At 37.3% G+C, this 18,763-nt stretch overlaps 3 protein-coding genes across 3 annotated transcripts; all 3 read right to left on the minus strand.

Annotated features, from left to right (window-relative positions):
* Positions 1 to 502: 502 nt before the first annotated feature.
* cd40lg (CD40 ligand) lies at positions 503 to 2,067 on the minus strand. The gene is made up of 4 exons (XM_031736398.2): positions 1,796 to 2,067; positions 1,412 to 1,439; positions 1,215 to 1,316; positions 503 to 1,113 (listed from the first exon to the last, which is right to left on the minus strand). Exons 1-4 carry the CDS (start codon positions 1,991 to 1,993, stop codon positions 743 to 745), a joined length of 699 nt encoding a protein of 232 aa, XP_031592258.1. The 5' UTR covers positions 1,994 to 2,067; the 3' UTR covers positions 503 to 742.
* A 2,100-nt stretch (positions 2,068 to 4,167) lies between these two features.
* On the minus strand, positions 4,168 to 9,268 carry tmtops3a (teleost multiple tissue opsin 3a). Its single transcript, XM_031736433.1, has 4 exons — positions 8,884 to 9,268; positions 7,875 to 8,203; positions 5,006 to 5,239; positions 4,168 to 4,380 (listed from the first exon to the last, which is right to left on the minus strand). Exons 1-4 carry the CDS (start codon positions 9,266 to 9,268, stop codon positions 4,168 to 4,170), a joined length of 1,161 nt encoding a protein of 386 aa, XP_031592293.1.
* A 5,693-nt stretch (positions 9,269 to 14,961) lies between these two features.
* On the minus strand, positions 14,962 to 18,720 carry vgll1 (vestigial like family member 1). Its single transcript, XM_039619839.1, has 4 exons — positions 18,245 to 18,720; positions 17,297 to 17,499; positions 16,841 to 17,200; positions 14,962 to 15,838 (listed from the first exon to the last, which is right to left on the minus strand). The coding sequence occupies exons 2-4, from the start codon at positions 17,484 to 17,486 to the stop codon at positions 15,801 to 15,803; spliced, it is 588 nt and encodes a 195-aa protein (XP_039475773.1). The 5' UTR covers positions 17,487 to 17,499; positions 18,245 to 18,720; the 3' UTR covers positions 14,962 to 15,800.
* Between the last annotated feature and the right edge of the window lie 43 nt (positions 18,721 to 18,763).

Raw genomic sequence — 18,763 nt, forward strand, 5'->3', positions numbered from 1 at the left:
CAGAGTGTAAATTCTCCTTAAACCACTGGTTCTTTGCTTCCTCTCTTACCACTGAAATTGGTGGGTAGCCTGTACCTTAAGTGGTCCCATTTGGCGATGTGAGAAACTGCAGCTTCTCTTTGTGGTTTGTTTGTGTCCTAGAAATTGAAAAACCATAGTGGTGCACACTAACCTAGAACATGATAAGCATCAGGGGTTTTACTGGTGATGAATCTTGGTGTTTTTACACCTGTTAAAGTAACCATCAATACATTAACGAAATTCAGTTTTTAGGACTTATTCCTGAAGGTGTTTCCTTAAGACCGTTTAAAATATTTTGAAAATATACCTCATGGTGGGATAATGTAGCTCATACACGTATAACCTCGGCATCTCCGTCCTTAAACCACTAAACCTGTGGTTCATTAGTTTGGATGTTTCAGTGTGATGTGTGCGTGTCCTCTAAATGTAACTCATTCCTGATGTGAGGTTGATGCAAGAAAAACTGAGAAGAGTATAAATGTTTCAGATTAAATATCAGTTTCATTTCACAGTCTATTTACATCAATAAATACAACATTTTGCTAAACAATACAAAAACAAAAATAACCCCAAAAATATCTTGTATAATAAATTATGTCTCTCAAATCCAAACTAATCCACGAAGATGTTTGAGCCAGCCAATTCAAAAGTGTTTTTGTAGATAAATCCATGAGATTCCCACTCTTCAGCTTTTTTCTATGCATGTGTCCATGTATGAGTCTTATAGTTTGTATATCCCAAAGTTTGTTGCGCCTTCTTCATAGTCCACCAGTGAGGGGTCTTGTACCCAGAGACTCAGTTGGTTTCCTTTCTCCAGTAGGATCAGATCTCCCTGAGTGGCTGTGCACATGTGAGGATTCTTTGTGCTCTCCAGGTAGCAGTAGGCCTTCATTACATCCCCTATAGATGTAGCTGCCTCATTCTTCCTCAGCTGGACCTTGCTGGCTAGTGGGACCTTAGAATCGCCCTTGGAGAAGGTCACTTTGGAGTAGACGTAGTAAAAACCAGTCTCTGGAATAGTCAGCCAAATCTGTTCATAATAGTTGATGCCTCTAAGAACAGAATGCGTCGTGTCCCACTGAAGACAACCCGCTGGAGAGACAAAGAAGTTTAAGTAAACACTCATTGATAGAATTTTGATAACTTGTTACTTCTTTTTTTATTTAAAAGAAAAAAAAAAGTAATATTCTTACATATTTTCTTGTCTGCAGTTCTCTTAACGGCCATGCGTGCTAAGACTTTATAGATGGTGTCCTGTTTGTCCATTTCCTGTTTTTGAGATGAGGGCCATCGACCTTAAAAAAAGAGAACAAATTTTAAAAAATTAATGCCATTGCATCTTTTTATTTTCAACTTAATATATAAAATTGATTGATTGAACTGAATATACCTGTATCTTCTGCTGAGAAATGTTTTTCCTGTAGTGAAGAAAAAAGTAGAACATAAGAAACGGGTAAAAGAACTTACTGAAGCTAAGTTTTCATAAGCACACCTCGCCAGCATTTCCTATCTTTTAAATGCAGTCAAATTAGCCAGTTAAAATTATACACAGAGAAAAAATGTGCGAACCAAAAGATTAAACCAGTGTGCTGTTCTGCATACTTAACTTCCCTGTTTTAAAATAAAGCTGAATTATTTTAGTATATAGTCATGTTAAAATGTAATAAGAAGAAAATACAAGTTTGATTTTAACTGTTAATTTTGGTTTTGTTTAAGCTGTCAGTTTTATACAATGGGTCCAAAGTGAATGAGGAGAAAAAAAAAAGGGATTTACCATATGTTCATGGTAGTACAGGTAGAAGAATCCTGCAAGTGAAAGAAATAAATGCAGCACCACTACGCCAACCAAGAACCGGATGAGAACCTTGCTGTGGCCCTGCGATGGAAGTGAAGCTGGGATGAGGACCGGCTGGGATCTGCTGCGTGGAGGCACCGGTGGTGGAGCCAGGCTGGTCTGGTAAGTGTTGATCATGATAGAGCGGAGCGGTGACAGCTACAGAGGCCTGACGTCCGTGACATCCCATGCGCTTTTGAACTGCTCCTCTCTCAAGCATCTGAGTTTATGTCTCACTACTTCCTGGAAGGTCTCAGTTCTTTGACATGCAGATGTCTTTGCAATGTCACTTGGTGAATACATGTGGTGTGCATGTTGGTTTAAAAAAAACCCTCACTGCATTTTCCTTTCTGTCAGCTATACAATGTCTATAATGCTCCACATTGTAATGTGATTGTAATGTGAACTTGTGCACTTAGCTGATACTACTTTCACTTTTTTGGCCCACAAAACCAAATCCCCATAAACTGGTTCAATTATGTATATAAGATGTTATAACATTAAAAAGTATTTTAAAGTAGCTGATATCACATGGCACACACACATAGTCACACACAGACACAAAGATCTATATTAAGAGTTCAGTAGTATCTTCACACCATTTATTTTCACATCTTTCTCACAGACTATATCTGGAAATTACCTGGTCAACCTAAATGTCAGAAGCAGACAAAAGTAACACTATATCTAGGGCATTATATATACTGAGCTATTCCTTCAAAAGACTAGTGCTATTGTTCACTGGAGTAAAGATTCAAGTTGGCTGGGTAACCACAGGATCATCATGGTTAAATTTGGTTAATTTTTAAACTTCAACCTAACTTTAATTCATGTCGACGAACTGAATGCACAGACCAAACTCGAACTTAGTTTAATCTGTTGAGAGTTTACTGGCTACATTTCACACCAGTGGCGTGTCCATTTAGATATACAACACTGTTAACGACCGCAGAATATCTGAAATGTGCTTAGTTGTGGTAGCGGATTTGTCTGGAATGAGACCTACCATTTACTTTTTTTTTTTAGCCCACACATGTTGGTTAAGCTAAAGTGAAAACTGTTTAATGTGGGATATTCATGCAATTGCTTACAGAGTTCTGCATACAACACAGTGCAGCATGTCCCCGTGTAAGTTGCTATTAGACAGTAAATGTTTCATCTCCAAAACAAGTGGCTGAAAATATACAATAAAGAGTTTTTACACAAACTACATTAAGTGATCGTGACCTGTAATTATTATTATACGTGTATATATTCTTTGCCATTTTGAATTTTTGTGTAAAATTAGTTGTGTTTCAGGGATTATTTTATAAAAAAATACCCTTACTGTAATTGGGATTAAAAGCCTAATATGAGTTAAAGTTACCCAGGGACTCTTAGCACAGTTTTATATACACTAATTATTTTCCATTTTGGACTCATGTAAATGTGAATAATATCAGGGGGAGGTTATATTTGCCAGTGTGTGCAGTACAAGTGTTTCTTGATAAAAGCTGGATCTTTATTTCGTAAAAGACTCCAATTAAAGAAAAATCTTAAAATAATAATAATAGTATACAAAAATATACTATCTACAAAGTGTTACAATTATTTTTATGCATTTGTCTAAACAAGAAATGTGTTCAATGTTTTAGAAATCTTTTACAATGGCCCACTGCCTCCTCTAGTGGTTCAAAAATATTTTCAGCTGTAAAATTATGTCAGTACAGAGTTTTCACATGTTTTTGTGTGTGTCAAAGGTCCGGAGGAAAAACTGAAGAAAATATGATTTTATTTTGTGTAAAATTTTAAAGACATTCACTCACTCATGCACTTTCATATACACTGCTAGGACCAGGTGAGACCTCCTTTTACTTTCAGAAGTGCTTCAGTTATTCGAGGGTCCCGAATTATGCCAAGAAAATATCTCCCACATCACTATTTCACCAACACAGGATTGATCCATGTGTTCGTGCTGTCTTTGCCAAATTCTGACTCCGTCATCTGAATGTCGCAGCAGAAATTGAGACTCATCAGACCAGATGACGAGATTTTTCCAATCTTCTCTTGTACAGTTCTGTAGCTTCAGTTTCCTCTTCTTAGATGACAGCAGTGGCACCTTGTGTGATCTTCTACTGCTGAAGTCCATCTGCTGTAAGGTCCAATGTGCTGTGCATTTACAGATGCTCTTCTACTTTCTTTGGTTGTAATGATGGTTGTTTGAGTTACTGTTACCTTCCTATCACCTTAAAGCAGTCTGACCATTCTCCTCTGACTTCTAATATCAACATGGTATTTTAATACTCTCAGTCAGTCATTTGAAAACAACATTTTTATGGAGTGTAGTGAACAAACACTATATGTCGGCTGCAGAGCACAGTGTTTCTGGGGCCACTGGGGATCTGGACTTGTGGGGAGCTGAGGGAAGCTTGCCTATGGACACGGAAATATTCTGACAACTGTGTCCCGGGAGTTCGGTGCTCTTCTCTTTGTACAATCTCAGGTTCTTCTTTGCACTTCATGAAGGCCAAAACACATCTATAAAACTGCAAAAGTATAGTGGAGAATGGAACAGAATGGTCAGTCGTAATAAGTAGTGATTTGCAGATCAAAGGACATGTCGAGTGCTCAGTTTAACACTGGTAAATCTCCCTGGAAAGTTCAGTTCATTAGATCTGGGATACATTTAACCATGGTTTACATTTAACCCCCGAAAACTAGACCCTAAAATGAAGCATTGTGTAAGTTCATGCAACATATAATCAGTTTGACAAAGGATCGACCTACTTTACAATAAATGACACCCCTGTATTATCTATGTTATCTACTATTGGATAAACAGAATCATGTCATTGAAATATAAAAGTACTGACAAAAATGCTGTTCAATTAATGGTTCTGAATTTAATATTTTAGAATTATTCTGTTCAGGAGTCTCATTAGAAACAGTGAAAACATATATCATCTTGGGTGCTTCAGAAACTGAGCTGCAGTTGTACAACTATTGCGTTCAGTCAGTGAAACAATGCCACTCCATTTTTTTCTCCAATTTTATGGACTTTAACAAACTGGTCTAGACAAGATCATTTTAGTATATTGTATGCAGTAATATTTGGAATACAGACATTTATCACCAGTCCTATCAGTCTATCAGTTATGTCCTCACTCTCACCTGTTTGTTGAAGAAAACGTAGATAACAGGGTTGACAACAGTGCTGAACTTGGCCAGGATGGAGGGAATCACACTCGTGATGGGAGTCACCAGCCCCGACCCACCAAAGGTGGCCATCAGTGCCACAATGCCATAGGGCATCCAGCACAGCATGTAGCAGGACACCATAGAGAAAACCATCAGCGAAATGTGGTGTTCTCTGCGCTGAGCTGCCAGAAGATTGATTTTTCCCACCTGGAAATGTGAGAGAGAAGGAGAGTAAGAGGTATAGATGTAAAGACACCAGAAAATTAATGTGTTTTGTTAGTGTCTCTAAGAGTCTTACGCTGGTTTCAGGTGCACTAATAGGCTTTTCATGCCTCTTGCACATGCTCTTTTATTTCAGTCCCAACACATTTTATTTTGTGATTCATTTACTTACATAAGCTATATATTAACTGATTACTAAAATCCACACTTTGCGCTGCTGCATGTAGCATTTAAAAATCTGTGTCTTTGGTGCCCTCATGTGGTGTTATAAATAGTTGACAATACACAGGTGATTTCCTACTCATGTGGAGAATATATCTTCACTGAAAGTGTTTTTTTTCTTTTTTTCTAAAATCCAAATGTATACCGCCAGAACAGTGTAAAATAAACATTAATAACAAGTCAACAAGAACCGAACCTGTTACTTGAACCACCTCCACTTCTTAAAAGCAGCAAAGTGAAGTTTAAAGTGCACGGCAAGTTAGTGAGCTGTAAGTGATGGTTATATTGCTCACAAAATGAAAATATAAATTTTAAGGGATATTTCAGAAAAACAAAAGGAATATATTCAGAAAATAGTATTCATATGAAAAGATATAAAGGTTATCCAATTAAAAGCACCAAACTTTGAAATATACTTACTTTGTTTCCAGTATATTGGTCAGGCTTCAAGAGGATCAGAGAGGATCCCATGATTCCCATAATATTATATTAATTATATATGTTTGATTTTTGCAAAAATAGTATCAATGTAACACTTAGCTATAGTTAAAGCCCAGCAGATATTTTGGGAGATATTATAAATATATACATTTATAATTTCAATGATTTTTAAACTTTTTAATATAATTTTTTATAACATGCTTTGACCACATTAACCGTGTTAACGTTGCATGGTTTGTCCATCTCAGGGCGCTCTGTAACTTCCTTGTTGGCACGTGTGTGTGAAATGCCACAAACACTATAGTGTTTGCCCACCTCCATATCTAACTACCACTGTGATGCTTGTCATGGTGCTTTATGAATAAATGAGCATGTCTGTCTTGTGAAAGACGCCTCACAGAGAAGAAAATCTACGCCATCTGTCAAATTACTGCTTATCTCTCATGCACTCAATCACACCTCTCGCTATATAGGATTAGATCATGGCCCTTCGCTGCTCTGTCTGAACAAACCTCCATCATGTAATAACTGTGGTCACTTCTGCATGACTGACCTTCTATTCCCTGTTCTCTCTCCTAAATCGAGCTACCCGCTGATTATGATGGTGAAACAGTTTTCCCTACTGCCTGCCACAGTTTGATTTTTCTTTGTATTTCTATGCGCTTCTCTTTTATCTTCTCCTTTCCTCATGCAGTGGCAATAGATGATCATCTCACCCCGAGTTCTTCTTTGTCACTTTTGCTTGCTCATACTCAGAAGATTGTTATTTTTATTTTTCTGTAATGCCGACACTATGACTCTGTTTACCTTGATATATAAGAAAACTATGAACTACTACTTGCTATGAACTTGGTCTCTGTATATAAAAAAATTGAATTGAATTCCATTCCTTTGGGATTGAACTACAACATAAAATATGTTTATGCAACACGACTGCTCGCTCTCTAAATGGGATGCTGTTAGTTAAGAATATAGAAAGGACATGAGAGACGTGAGCTGATGCATATGGCGTTTCTCTTTCTGATGTGTTGGTTCAAGTTTTGAGAAGCCAGGAGACAGTTCCACAGACGGATTGCCAACTTTCTAAAAATAGCTGATGGGTGGGCTCTGAGTTGATGCAGCTGAGCCCAGTTCACTGCTACAGTGATCAAGTCTGCAAAGCCGTTTTCTGCTCAGACTCTCTTGGGTGCATCAAGCTTAAAAAAACGGAAGTGCTTATATAATGACAGGTATCCAATAGCAACAAGTTGGTACCATGATCTAAAAATACCTTCTTGAGCATTTGGTGATAGAAGCAGTAGAAGCAAGGAGTGGGAAGAACCCAACACTAACAAGAAACTCTTAATTACCAGTTATTTATTTATATGTATCCATAACAAAGATGGTGATACGGTGACCTAAAGGCATGGGTCACTATAAACTGAGGTTGGTTTTACTGTCCTTAAGACAGTAAAGACAAATACAGATTCAACCCCACACTTTGCACTTTATACACAGTCCCTTCTTCTTTCTCCTCATTGATGAATTGCTAGCTTATCCAACTTCATTTTCCTTGGAATTACCTCGAAAACTCATGATCAAATGTTAATAGAACTCAGCCAGCCTCTTCTTAACCTCTAAAATCCGATCTTATTTCACAAGAATTCCAGCATTCAAGATCTTAGTCCTTCAGGGCAGTTACTGTGAAAAAATAGACAAAATGTGGTAGACATAAGCGAAAGCAGATTTCACACTCATGTAAATTTAGATGAATGTAATTTGAACTCTGTTCTGCCATCTGCTTTCAGATTTTTTATCTTACTATTATAAATGATAAAATTCTGATGAATATACAGATGACTTATGATTTACTTACAGATAAATAAACAACTAAAAATGACATGGTAGCACTGTATGTCGTTGCATGGTTTTCTGTTTGTCTTGTGTGGTGAAACTCTTCATGTATCTCTGAACTCACCCTCCTAACAGCCATCAGGATTCTTCCATAAGAATATAGCATGAGCAGAAGGGGCAGCATCAGACAGAAGATGAAGAGACACAACACATACGAGATGCTGGAGGGTGAGCGGAGGTGCCACTGGACGGAGCAAGTGGTACCAGGACCCTCTGGTCCATAGCTGCTCCAACCGAGGAGTGGTGGCAATGTCCAAAAGAGAGAGTAGAACCAAGAGCCTCCAACAAACAGCCAGGCCTTTCTGAAGTCTGAGACATCAACCTGAGAGGAATGGAGCACGGTGGTGTAGCGCTCATACGATAGAAGAGATAAGGACACAAGGGACACAATCCCTGTTGAAGCAGGAGTGGAGAAAATGAAAAGAGTACTTTAGATTTAATGATCAGGCCACTTGCCCTTGCAGCAACTCTACAGGTTGGTTAAAGCTTTTATGATCCCTTCATAAACCCACATTTTACATGTTGCAGGGTCTATAATGATGGTACTGTCCATAATCGAGGAGAAAAGTAGGTCAAAAGGTCACAAATGTTTAAGTCTATCAAATGATCTGTTAGATCCACAAAATGGAAAGAGTTGCATTAGTACTATAAGTCACTGTTATTGGCTTTATGTAAACTAGCTGTATAAAATATTATATATTTTATATTATACTTAAAAAGGAGAAAGTAAATGCAACCCCAGCAGCAAACGGGAAAAGTAATTCTTAAAATACAGGTGTTCCTGTATTTTCCTATAGAGTTCTTTAACTTAATTAAAGTCAAACTAATTAATAACGATCCCTTCCCCCTGTAATTATTAATTTAGTTTGAAAGCCTTAAAATTCAGAGGTTTGAAGTGTTTAATTAATTTAAGTTTATTATATTTTTATGTTTCTAGAACAAATGACATATTTTACTCCGCTATACTACTCTTCCACTACTTCTGAAAAGAGACACCGCGGTCATAATTATTTGTATATTGAGTTTACAAAGGTAAACAGGGAAAAAATAGTACTCCTCATGCAGTTACTCACCAAAGAGGGAATTGGCAAATCCATACCACTTACAGCCGTACTCTCCAATTAGCCAGCTCCCGTGCAGGCTGGCAGCAAAACTGAACGGTGTCCCGAAAACGCACACGAGAATGTCACTTAGGCTGATGTTCAACAGGATGAGATTGATGGGCGTCCAGAGGGACCGAAACTTTGCAAAAATAAGCAGAGTGAGAAAGTTGCTGAGGATTCCTGCCACTAAAATAAAGCCGAGGCATACTGCCACCACTGTATGGCCGGTCCGGCTCAGCCCACCGGGGCTGTGGGTCACCGTGGAGCCCCAAAGCGCTTTGTCTGTATTGATGCTGGAGCTGGAGAAGGAGCTGTCGGTGGTACTGAAATTCCAGTCGTGTACGTACACGACCATGGCAATGACACCGGAGATAAAGGCTGAAGAACAGCTGGACACACACAAGGTAACAAAGTCCCGGTGGACCGTAGCTTTACGCGCAGTGGGAGCTGGTGTAACACAAGTGTGAGAGTGTGAAGAGACCTAAGACGTGCACTTCTTGCACTCCAATATATGCAACTACCCCCATTCTCTCCCTCTGCCACACAGACTGTTTGTTGATGTTTTTTTTTCTTTCTTTCTAAGAGTCTCCCTAGTTTAGTATAATCAGCCCTTTTGGTTAAAATTGCCTGTTTAAATGGAATAAATCACCCAAATTTACAGCTCTCCAGTCGCAATCACAATGCCTTTTAGGACGCTGTGCTGAGCTTGTGAAACGTGATTCATACTCGCGTAATTACCCGTATTTCTATTGGGTTTGATCGTTTTTCATGGCGGATATAAGCCACATTAAATGATTGTCCAAAATAACGTTCTAATTTTACGGACAGCTTGGAATAAATTGCTTTGGCGTTCCACTCCAGGAAACCAGACTTTGTTGCACGATTTTGCTAAGCTGTGCGTTTCGTATTCATTGTTGCTTCCTGTGCCAGACTTCTGCTCTGCATAGCTGCAAACTGTAGGGCACACAGAAAGTCGCCACAAAGAAAGTTTCGCACTTGTTCAGCATTTTCTTTTTGTGCTTTCCCTTACCAATTCAATAATACCTTCTGACCATCCTAACGCACCCCATTTAAATTCCATTAATCAATGTCAAATGCTCTCACCGACTCTCTGTAATCCCGTGCCTCACTGTATCCTTTGAATTTACTATAAACCTTAAACTATACAATTTTTCTTTTAAAAGTGTGCTTTTAAAGGTCTTTTGTTGCAATCTGCTGCTAATGGTTTAATGCTTTCAAAAAGCATCACGTGTCTAAAAACGTATATTTCTGTAAAGTGTAGAAATAAATTCATATTTCAATTGATAAACAAATGTGTTTACAAAGCTAATTATGTTTACATTTCATTCATATTTAATGTTTACATCTTTAATATTTACATGTTTGTACTTTTACTCGTGCACTTTCAAAGCACTAATAATTGTATCTTCAATCTACCAAGTTGATTTTCCCTCATTTACCTGAGGCTAGAATTTCCTGGCTTCTGATTGGTTAGGGAAGTCACATGGGGTCCGAACAAGGAACTTGTGTTGCGTTGAAGTGTGCCAAGAGTAAGTAAGAGAGTTGAGAGTTATCTCTCTCCATCTTGCTGTTTATAGTTCAGAGAGATTCAGATGCACATAACGAACCTTCGCATATAATTTCCATAGAGGAAATAACTGGTAACGAGCAAAAGCCGGTACCTAAGTACAGAAATAAACTTAAAACAATACAAAACATCTGGTATGTCATTCTATCTACATATGTTACAGGGTCTGAAATGTGCAAAAAAACATCAGGATTTGGTTTTTAAAGAAGACCTCCTGTGCTTCTTTCTAGCTACACATATTATTAGGTTACACGAAACAAGCTCTGTCGGATTCACAGTTCAAAATCATCCTTATTTATGCTATACTTGGACTTGGTGCAGGTCCTACGTTTCTCCGGTCCCTCTTTCTTATGAGTCGTTTGTTCCTTGTAAGGTTATTTTATTTATAGCCTGTACAAATTTAAACAACAGAAATGATCCAAACTCCTGTAGAGACAGCCACATTTCCATTCAAGGTCTCGAAAAAACCCAGTTTCAAAATACATGAAAAGGGTTGTTTTGTTGTGTTAACAGTGATTTAGTCATCATTAAACTGTGTTAAGAATTTGAAAATTAATGATTAATCTCAGAAGTCATGACATAAGTTGCCTTTATAAGATAAAAGTATCGGTATTATTTTTAGTATTGACAATACTGGTGATGTATTTACTCGGTATTGGATTGATACCAAAATGTGCAATAATGCACTGGACTAGTTTGAACAGTGGGTTTAAAGGTAGAAGTGTATATTCTCTGATCATCCTGAATATAAACATGCATTTTAAAATCACTCTCTCTGTGTTTTTTAATAAACAGACAAGATAGACCCACATTTAAATAATGCGTTAAATAAAATGATTAACATTTTTATCTGATGCTGCCTGGTGTGTGTCTGACAGTGTGCATGTTTACATGCTGAGAAGAGAGCTGCAAGTGTTTAAAAAAACAGCACACCTAAGTGAAATCACAACTGATATCTGACTGATACATATCATTCAGCTGCTATCACGCAGGGTAAATCTCAAATGCTGCAAGTCACTGGTTCCATTAGCTCACATGCAGCAACCGTGAACTCCTTATGCCCCTCTTCTCTGCAACTCTGCAATCAGCATCACGGGCTTGTCGAAAGCTCAGTGGGCAGTAATCACTTCAGAGCCAATTGCCTTACAAACACCGGCCCCCAAACATAGGCCTTAGATTGGCCTGATTATGCTCGACACAAGAGAAAACGAAGGATTACGGTTTCAAGCCTGCATGGTTTCTGAATCCATGCCGACCTCCTGGTGAGGCACAAATTGTCTGCTCTTCCCCCTTCACACCTGCTGCCAATCTTCCTTCTGCAGTGTTTTTAAAGAAACCAGAAAGATCCTTAAATTGTTAACAAGAAGCCCTTCCAATCTGAACCTCTATAGTTCTTTTCACACCTGCTTCTTGTTTTTAAGAGACTCTGTCAGTCTTAAAAGAAAGTGAGCATTTAAGAATTCTCTTTGCACACTTGACCGTAATTGAGTTGAAACACTGCAGAATTTTGTCAGTGTTGGAGACCAGTATTTTTAATTATCACATGTACTATATGTTCTTTAAATACCCCATACTGCAATGTGAGCAAACAAGAAATTTTTGACATCTTTATAGTAGAACATTTTTCCCTTCTGTTTTATATTGCAAAACAAATATAAAAGCTTATATAACTCTAAAGCTTATATAAATCTAAAGCTTACAAAACCTTAACACTATATAGTTCTTATTAACTTTCAACACACTCATTATTCTTAAATGTTACATATTACCCACTATATTTAAGGTAACTCCATATTAATATATCACATTGTATTACAATATTAACTAACATTACATTCACACATATTCTATGGCCAATGTCGTAAAAATCAAATCTAAAGGAACAGATATTTGAATAAAGACTGCTTGCTTCTTCTTTTTGTTTTTCAAATGTGTGTTATGTCTCTCAGTGCACAGCCAATTAACAGGTCTGGAACCTGAGACGAATACATTTAGAGTTAACAGCACCTTGTGGTAGCTTAGATGGGATTTATCCAAACATTTTTAATTTCATGCAGTCAAAAATCTATTTCATTTGCATATTGAAATTTTGAACCCCCCCCCAAAAAAACTGTATAGTGAACACATCAAAATCAACTGACAGAATCTTAACATTATAATGGTGTTGCAATAGTGTGAAAATAAAAAGGACATAATTACGCAATACTTTATAATTACTATGTGGTTAACAAACTTTGCCTGGAGCTGAAAGTAGTATGCTTGGAAGTTGTGATACTGGCTGGTTCTGCTCACACAGTATTGCTTTTGCTTCCACTGAATGTGATTCTATCAATTTCCATAAGCAGGCAGATATGCTCGCCTACACATCCCGGTAAGACTGCTTTTACGGCTCAGCCGCCGTGAACAAGTATATTATGTGCGTATTCTCTAGTGACAGCTGCAACATGTTCCTGCTCTATGAATGTTAAATTTCACATAAAGGTGTTGGCCAGTAGCTTTAATTATAAGATGTTAAACCACTGAGTACAGACACCTGAAAGTTACCTCATCCTCCAATACCTGCACCTGGTTGTGCCTGTTGGAACAGTGCCCAGAAGGCCCATTTGGTAACCCATTCATGCTGTATTGAAGTAGCAGATGGAAAGAAACTAATAATAACTCAGCATCATCATTAGACCAGCCTCATAATGTGGAGACAGCTCGTCCTCCATCTGTGACCATGAAAAATGTCAACAGTTAAATATACTGTCAAACCATTTGGTGAGCTGACACTAAACATATTACACTCACAGAGTTATCATGTGCTGCATATAAATAACAGTGTTTTCAAAGAAACATAGTTAGTCTCTATGAAACGGATGTAAGACAGCAGCAGTAATGCTCAACTTATTGCTGAAAATGGTCAAATGTAAAATATAAATATATATTTTAAAATATATATTTATATTATATATAATATAAATATATTAAATTTAAAGCATATATAATTTCTTTTCTCAAAACTCATAAAGTCAAAATTCGCACAATAGGATGACAAAATATGTAAGAAACTAAAACATCCTCATCCATCCTACTTCCAGTGCATCGTGACAAAAAGATGTCATTATTATAAATGTGATGATCCCTGCCATACTACCCTGCTGTGCAGATTAATGTGAAACTCATCTCTTTTTGACACTTTCTGCTGATACATGAATTCAAGAACACAGTGAATTGTGAAAGGCAGTCTGATTTAGCTCTAATTCGGCACTTATTCTGCAGACTTCACACAGAAGTGGATCTCTCTTCAGTAATAAAATGGCAGCGGATTTACGTTTGTATTGAATGTGGGTTTAACTTTGGATGACAATTATTCATGTCATTGTTATTAATAATGAAATCTTTGTGGTATCTACAATTACTTTTCACTGTATGTAAGGCAGTATGAAATGAAACCTTTGTTGTCTCACTTATTTATTTATTAAGAAGCACAATGACTGTAAATGGTTTCTGACCTTCTTTCATTCCTTCTGGTTTTTTCAGACCATGCCACTCTGACCTGCACGCCTTTCCTGTTCAAATAAGTTTCCCTGCTCTCCACTCACTGTTCAGTTATTTTTTCATACCTTGTTCTTGTACTAAACGAATAAATGAAAGAAATATATGTAAAAATGTATAATTACCAAACCATAAAAAAATCTAAGAAAACCAAAATCTTAGCCTGCATACCTGGAACTATATATAAATATGTATACTATACTTCGAATTTTAGGCAGACAGGCTACTGGCGACCCTGAAGAAACATGCAGATGCCTCGAGGAACATACACATAGCACCCCAGTGGTGACATATTTTTGCCTTTGCCCTCATTTTACATTTCCATCCATCTGTAAATGCTAAAAAAAAGGTCTTGTTTTTATATCCTGCCATGGCCTGCTCTGAATGTTTTTACTTTTTCTGTTTGTAATTTATTTGCCTGGTTTTTCTAAGTAAAAGTCTTTACATTTATTTATTGAGCCATGCTTTTGGTTTCATTTTTGATATTTGTGGCACTTTTCGTGGGGTAGCAGAGTGGTTAGCACTGTTGCCTTCCAGCAAGAAGGTCCTGAGTTCAATTCCATCATCAGGCTGGGATCTTTCTGTGTGGAGTTTGCATGTATCCCCGTGTTTGTGTGGGTTCTCTCCTGGTACTGTGGCTTCCTCCCACAGTCCAAAGACATGCAGTTAGTGGGGATAGGTTAACTGGAAACTGTAAATTTCCCATAGGTGTGAGTGTGAATGGTTGTCTGTGTCTATGTGTTAGCCCTGCGACAGACTGGTGACCTGTGCAGGATGTACCCTGCCTCTCGCCCCGAGACAGCTGGGATAGACTCCAGTCCCCCCACAGCCCTGAAAAGGATAAGAGGAGGATGGGTGGATGGATAACACTTTTTGTGATATGAACTAATGTTTAAGTAAATCAGAAGCAGCAGTTGAAGAAATATTCACATCATTTATTAAAGTACAAGTAGCTGTAGTAGTTGTAATTAAAAGTCATACAACTTATATTTAAGTAAAATAACACAAATATAATAACAAATGTTCTTTAAAGAATCAAAGTTTAAGTTCATTATTTGGGTAAATGCTCTTACAAAAGCTCTAAAACATGCCAAAAGGTGTCAGCATTGTTCATTTTACATGATTATCTGTTGCATGATCATTACTTTTCAAGCCAGAATGAAAATATTATGTCTGTTTAGCACTGGATGACATTTGAGAGTTTTATTTGTCTACTGTGTATATCTGATTTTATGTTACACCATCAGACACCTTACCTCGACCGTATTACAGAAAATATGTATTATTACAGTACCATTATCCTTCATTCGTCTGTTCCTATGTACATAAAATATTGTCACTTCAACTAAAGGTCCAATCCAAACAAACTTTAATTAATTAATTAGTAGTTATGTCAAAATTTTACATTTACAACATGTTCATTCTTAATACTGGCCTATTTACTGAAGTATGCCCACAAAAAATGCCTAAAAAGGCACGAAAGAAAACCCTTCATTCAACTCCAACACAAACAGAGCAGCAGCACATACAGTGCTCTGGAATGACGGAGTTGAAGAACCAGTTTGTCAGAGACTGTTCTTTTTTAGAAAGATTATTCCAGTTACTACATGCCAAGGCACTGAGGTCATTTCACACAGCTTTTTCCTCTCAGTTCATTTTCAGATGATCCTCGCGGGCCCGTCGAACAAGTACAAACGGCTACAGAAAGACAGGTGGCTTTACAGAGCCACAGGTTCACGGAGTAGATGAAGCTGTTTTCCCTTCAGTACCAGTACAAGTCCTTCTTTTCCAGATGCCGTCCTGACAAAAGGAGGACAAATGCTTAGTTCTAAAGCATGTGCAAAATAAAGTCTGTTCAGTAAAATGTTGCTGCAATATATAATGTGATATATTTGTATGTTTTATTTTTTAACAAAGAAGCAATTTTTATAATAAAGTGCACAAAACTCTTAAGCGCTACAAGTAAGGAAGCTATAGTATTAAGTGTCAACTTTTTGGGGTTTAAAAAACTCCAAAAAACAATTAGGCTACTGTAGTATAATAATCTTTATAATAATCTCTATAATAATCTCTGGCACATCTGCAGACCTCCACAGTGGTCACCTCCTTAATAAATAATTCATATTAAATGTGAATCAGGTGCAAAATGGTGCATGGATACTCTCTTATGGGAATATAAAGCATGCTTCTTTTTCCTGTTAATTCAGTTGTATCAGAGATAATTTAAGAATACTAATGATATTGATTTAATGTGTTAACTTCATTTTTCTTGTTTTTGCTTTGGTTGTGAAATGAAACTAGTGAAATGAAGAATTTTTACTTATATTCCTGAATACATGCCAAAATCCAAAATACTGGAACCTGTTAAAAAATAATGGAACAGTGAAATTTGGAACAGCTCATGAAAATAATGCAAAGATGCCACGAAACTGCACTGACTCCAAGAGACTTTTGAAATCTCCTTCTGAACCGCAGAAGACAGTTTACAGCGATTATAATCATCTTAAATAAGTGAAAATCTTAAACCCTCTAATCAGAAAACATTAAGTATGTCGATTCAAAATATTTAGTTGCTTCTGTGAGTGCAGTAGTTTTTTAAGTTTTTAATTAGCTACTCTAACTAATTATTATTGCAACCTGTCTTTCTCTGAATTTACTTTTATGCATCCTTATATATTTTTTCGAACTTCTGAGGGATTTTTTTAACCTTATTCTAAGACAGTTCTCTATCCAAGAAGGATTTACATCATTTTCCTGTGTGGAAGCCTTTGTAAACATTCTGTATTACAGCTGCAGAATTACCAGGTTCAAAGGCTACAGCAGGGTCCACAGACTCTCTAAACCCTTGAGGTATTGTCCAGCTGGGAAGGAGCTCGGGCTTGGAACTGGAGGCAACTGGTCCCATTTCACCCCGGTCGCTGTGCAGTAGATTGAGGAGGGATGAGGCATACTGCTGACCAGTGAGACTCAACCCATCTGGGGATAGGGAGTATGCAATGGACGACAACCCTGGGCCCTCTCCTGTCCTGGTAGGGAATGTAGACCAGGAGCTAGAAGCAGTGTTTGGAGCGGTGATGGTCAGCAGACGTTGTGATGCAGGGGAGACCTGTGACACTGAGTAGGAGTCAATAGCAATGCTCTGACAAGTGCTTGCTGTGTCCTCTGTAGAGACAAAGACAGACAGTCAAAGAATGAAGATAAAACTGACTGAGTCTACTGTTAGAGTGAAGCCATGTAGTGTTAAGTTTATACTCTCACCCAATTTAATAGTTTTACAGTGTTTCTTTGTCTTTATTGCTGATTCCTTAGCATTGTAATCTTTCTTGAGAGCACGGTTGAAGTGAGCATCCACCATGCTGTTAATGTCCCCCTGGAAATATGTCAGGATGACAAAGTTGGAATGCTCCTCCACGCTAACAGCGATCGGACTGTCTGTTCTGCTCTCCATGGGTCAGCTGTGACTGGTGAACAGATAATACATAATTTTGATTTATTTACAAACAAAAGAGAACTCAAACCCTTATGAACGTTTAGAGAATGAAAAAGCTTATATTTATTCTCATAGATTCTGTTAGTATCATTGTAAAGCTTAGAAAGCTATTTTCACTTTATTATTATTTTTTTTACATTCACATACATTATATACTTAACACTGACCGATAAATTACATCCTATCTGCTCATTGTTTTTAACCACAAGCATACTTGTTTAATGTTAAGATCACAGAAATAAAAAGGCCAAAAGGTCCTCCTGCTCCCCTATGATTCACACCACGCACTGCTGTGATGATGATTAATATGTACAAACATTCAACACAAGTAGCAAAATTGTAAAGGACACCTAAATTTAAAATGATAACAAGCATTGCATCAAAACAAAATCAATGCACCGAATGACAATAATAATAAAAAAAAAATTAAGACAAAAACACTTATCACATAATATGACACTTGATAGTAAGAAAATATAGAAACTATGCATGTGCGATCAAATATTTCAAAATCAGAGGCCTGAAATGCTTAATAATGCGTATGGGTTGTTAAAAAAGTCAGTCAGTGTAGCTTAAAAGTATCAAAGATTGAGATATACATACAGTATAAAAACCTCATTCAACCTGTTGTGAGAACAGAAAGAATAACTTCCATGTAAGACGACTGAACTAATAAAAACGTTTCACTTATATTTTTAGTAGCTTGTTTTTCTTACCTGACCTGATGATGACCAAAGGTGAGCAAGGAGTGCAACCTAGCATTGACTGGTTGATCAAAGTAATGATGAGCAGCAATTGAAAAAAAGATGTCGTTTGGCTTTTGTTTAAACACCAGAGTTATCTATTTGATTCCAAGAACCCACGCCAGGCGTTTTCTCTTCTGCTTAAGACAAAACGTTCCCCTCGCAGAGCCTCTAAAGTTACTGGATGTGGTAGCCTGGGTGGGCGTGTGAGCACTCATGAACACACAGAGCTATGAACAGAATGCTATCGAGCAGGTTTCCTCAGAACCTGAACGACAAGCTATTAAAACAATATGCAGTCCCTGTTTCAAAAAGGGGTTTGAGTTTAACTGTAGCTTGTAAGTGACTTGAGCTTTAAGTTTCCCAAATAGCACATCAGAAAAATCCAACTTTAAATCATTTTTAAATAATACCAATGTGTTTCACAGATCACTTAGATGGAGCTCTCTGCACTATAAAAATAAATGCAAAATCTGTGTAAGTGTAGTTCGT

This window comes from Oreochromis aureus, linkage group 2 (genome assembly GCF_013358895.1).
Source record: "Oreochromis aureus strain Israel breed Guangdong linkage group 2, ZZ_aureus, whole genome shotgun sequence".
NCBI classification, from domain to species: domain Eukaryota; kingdom Metazoa; phylum Chordata; class Actinopteri; order Cichliformes; family Cichlidae; genus Oreochromis; species Oreochromis aureus.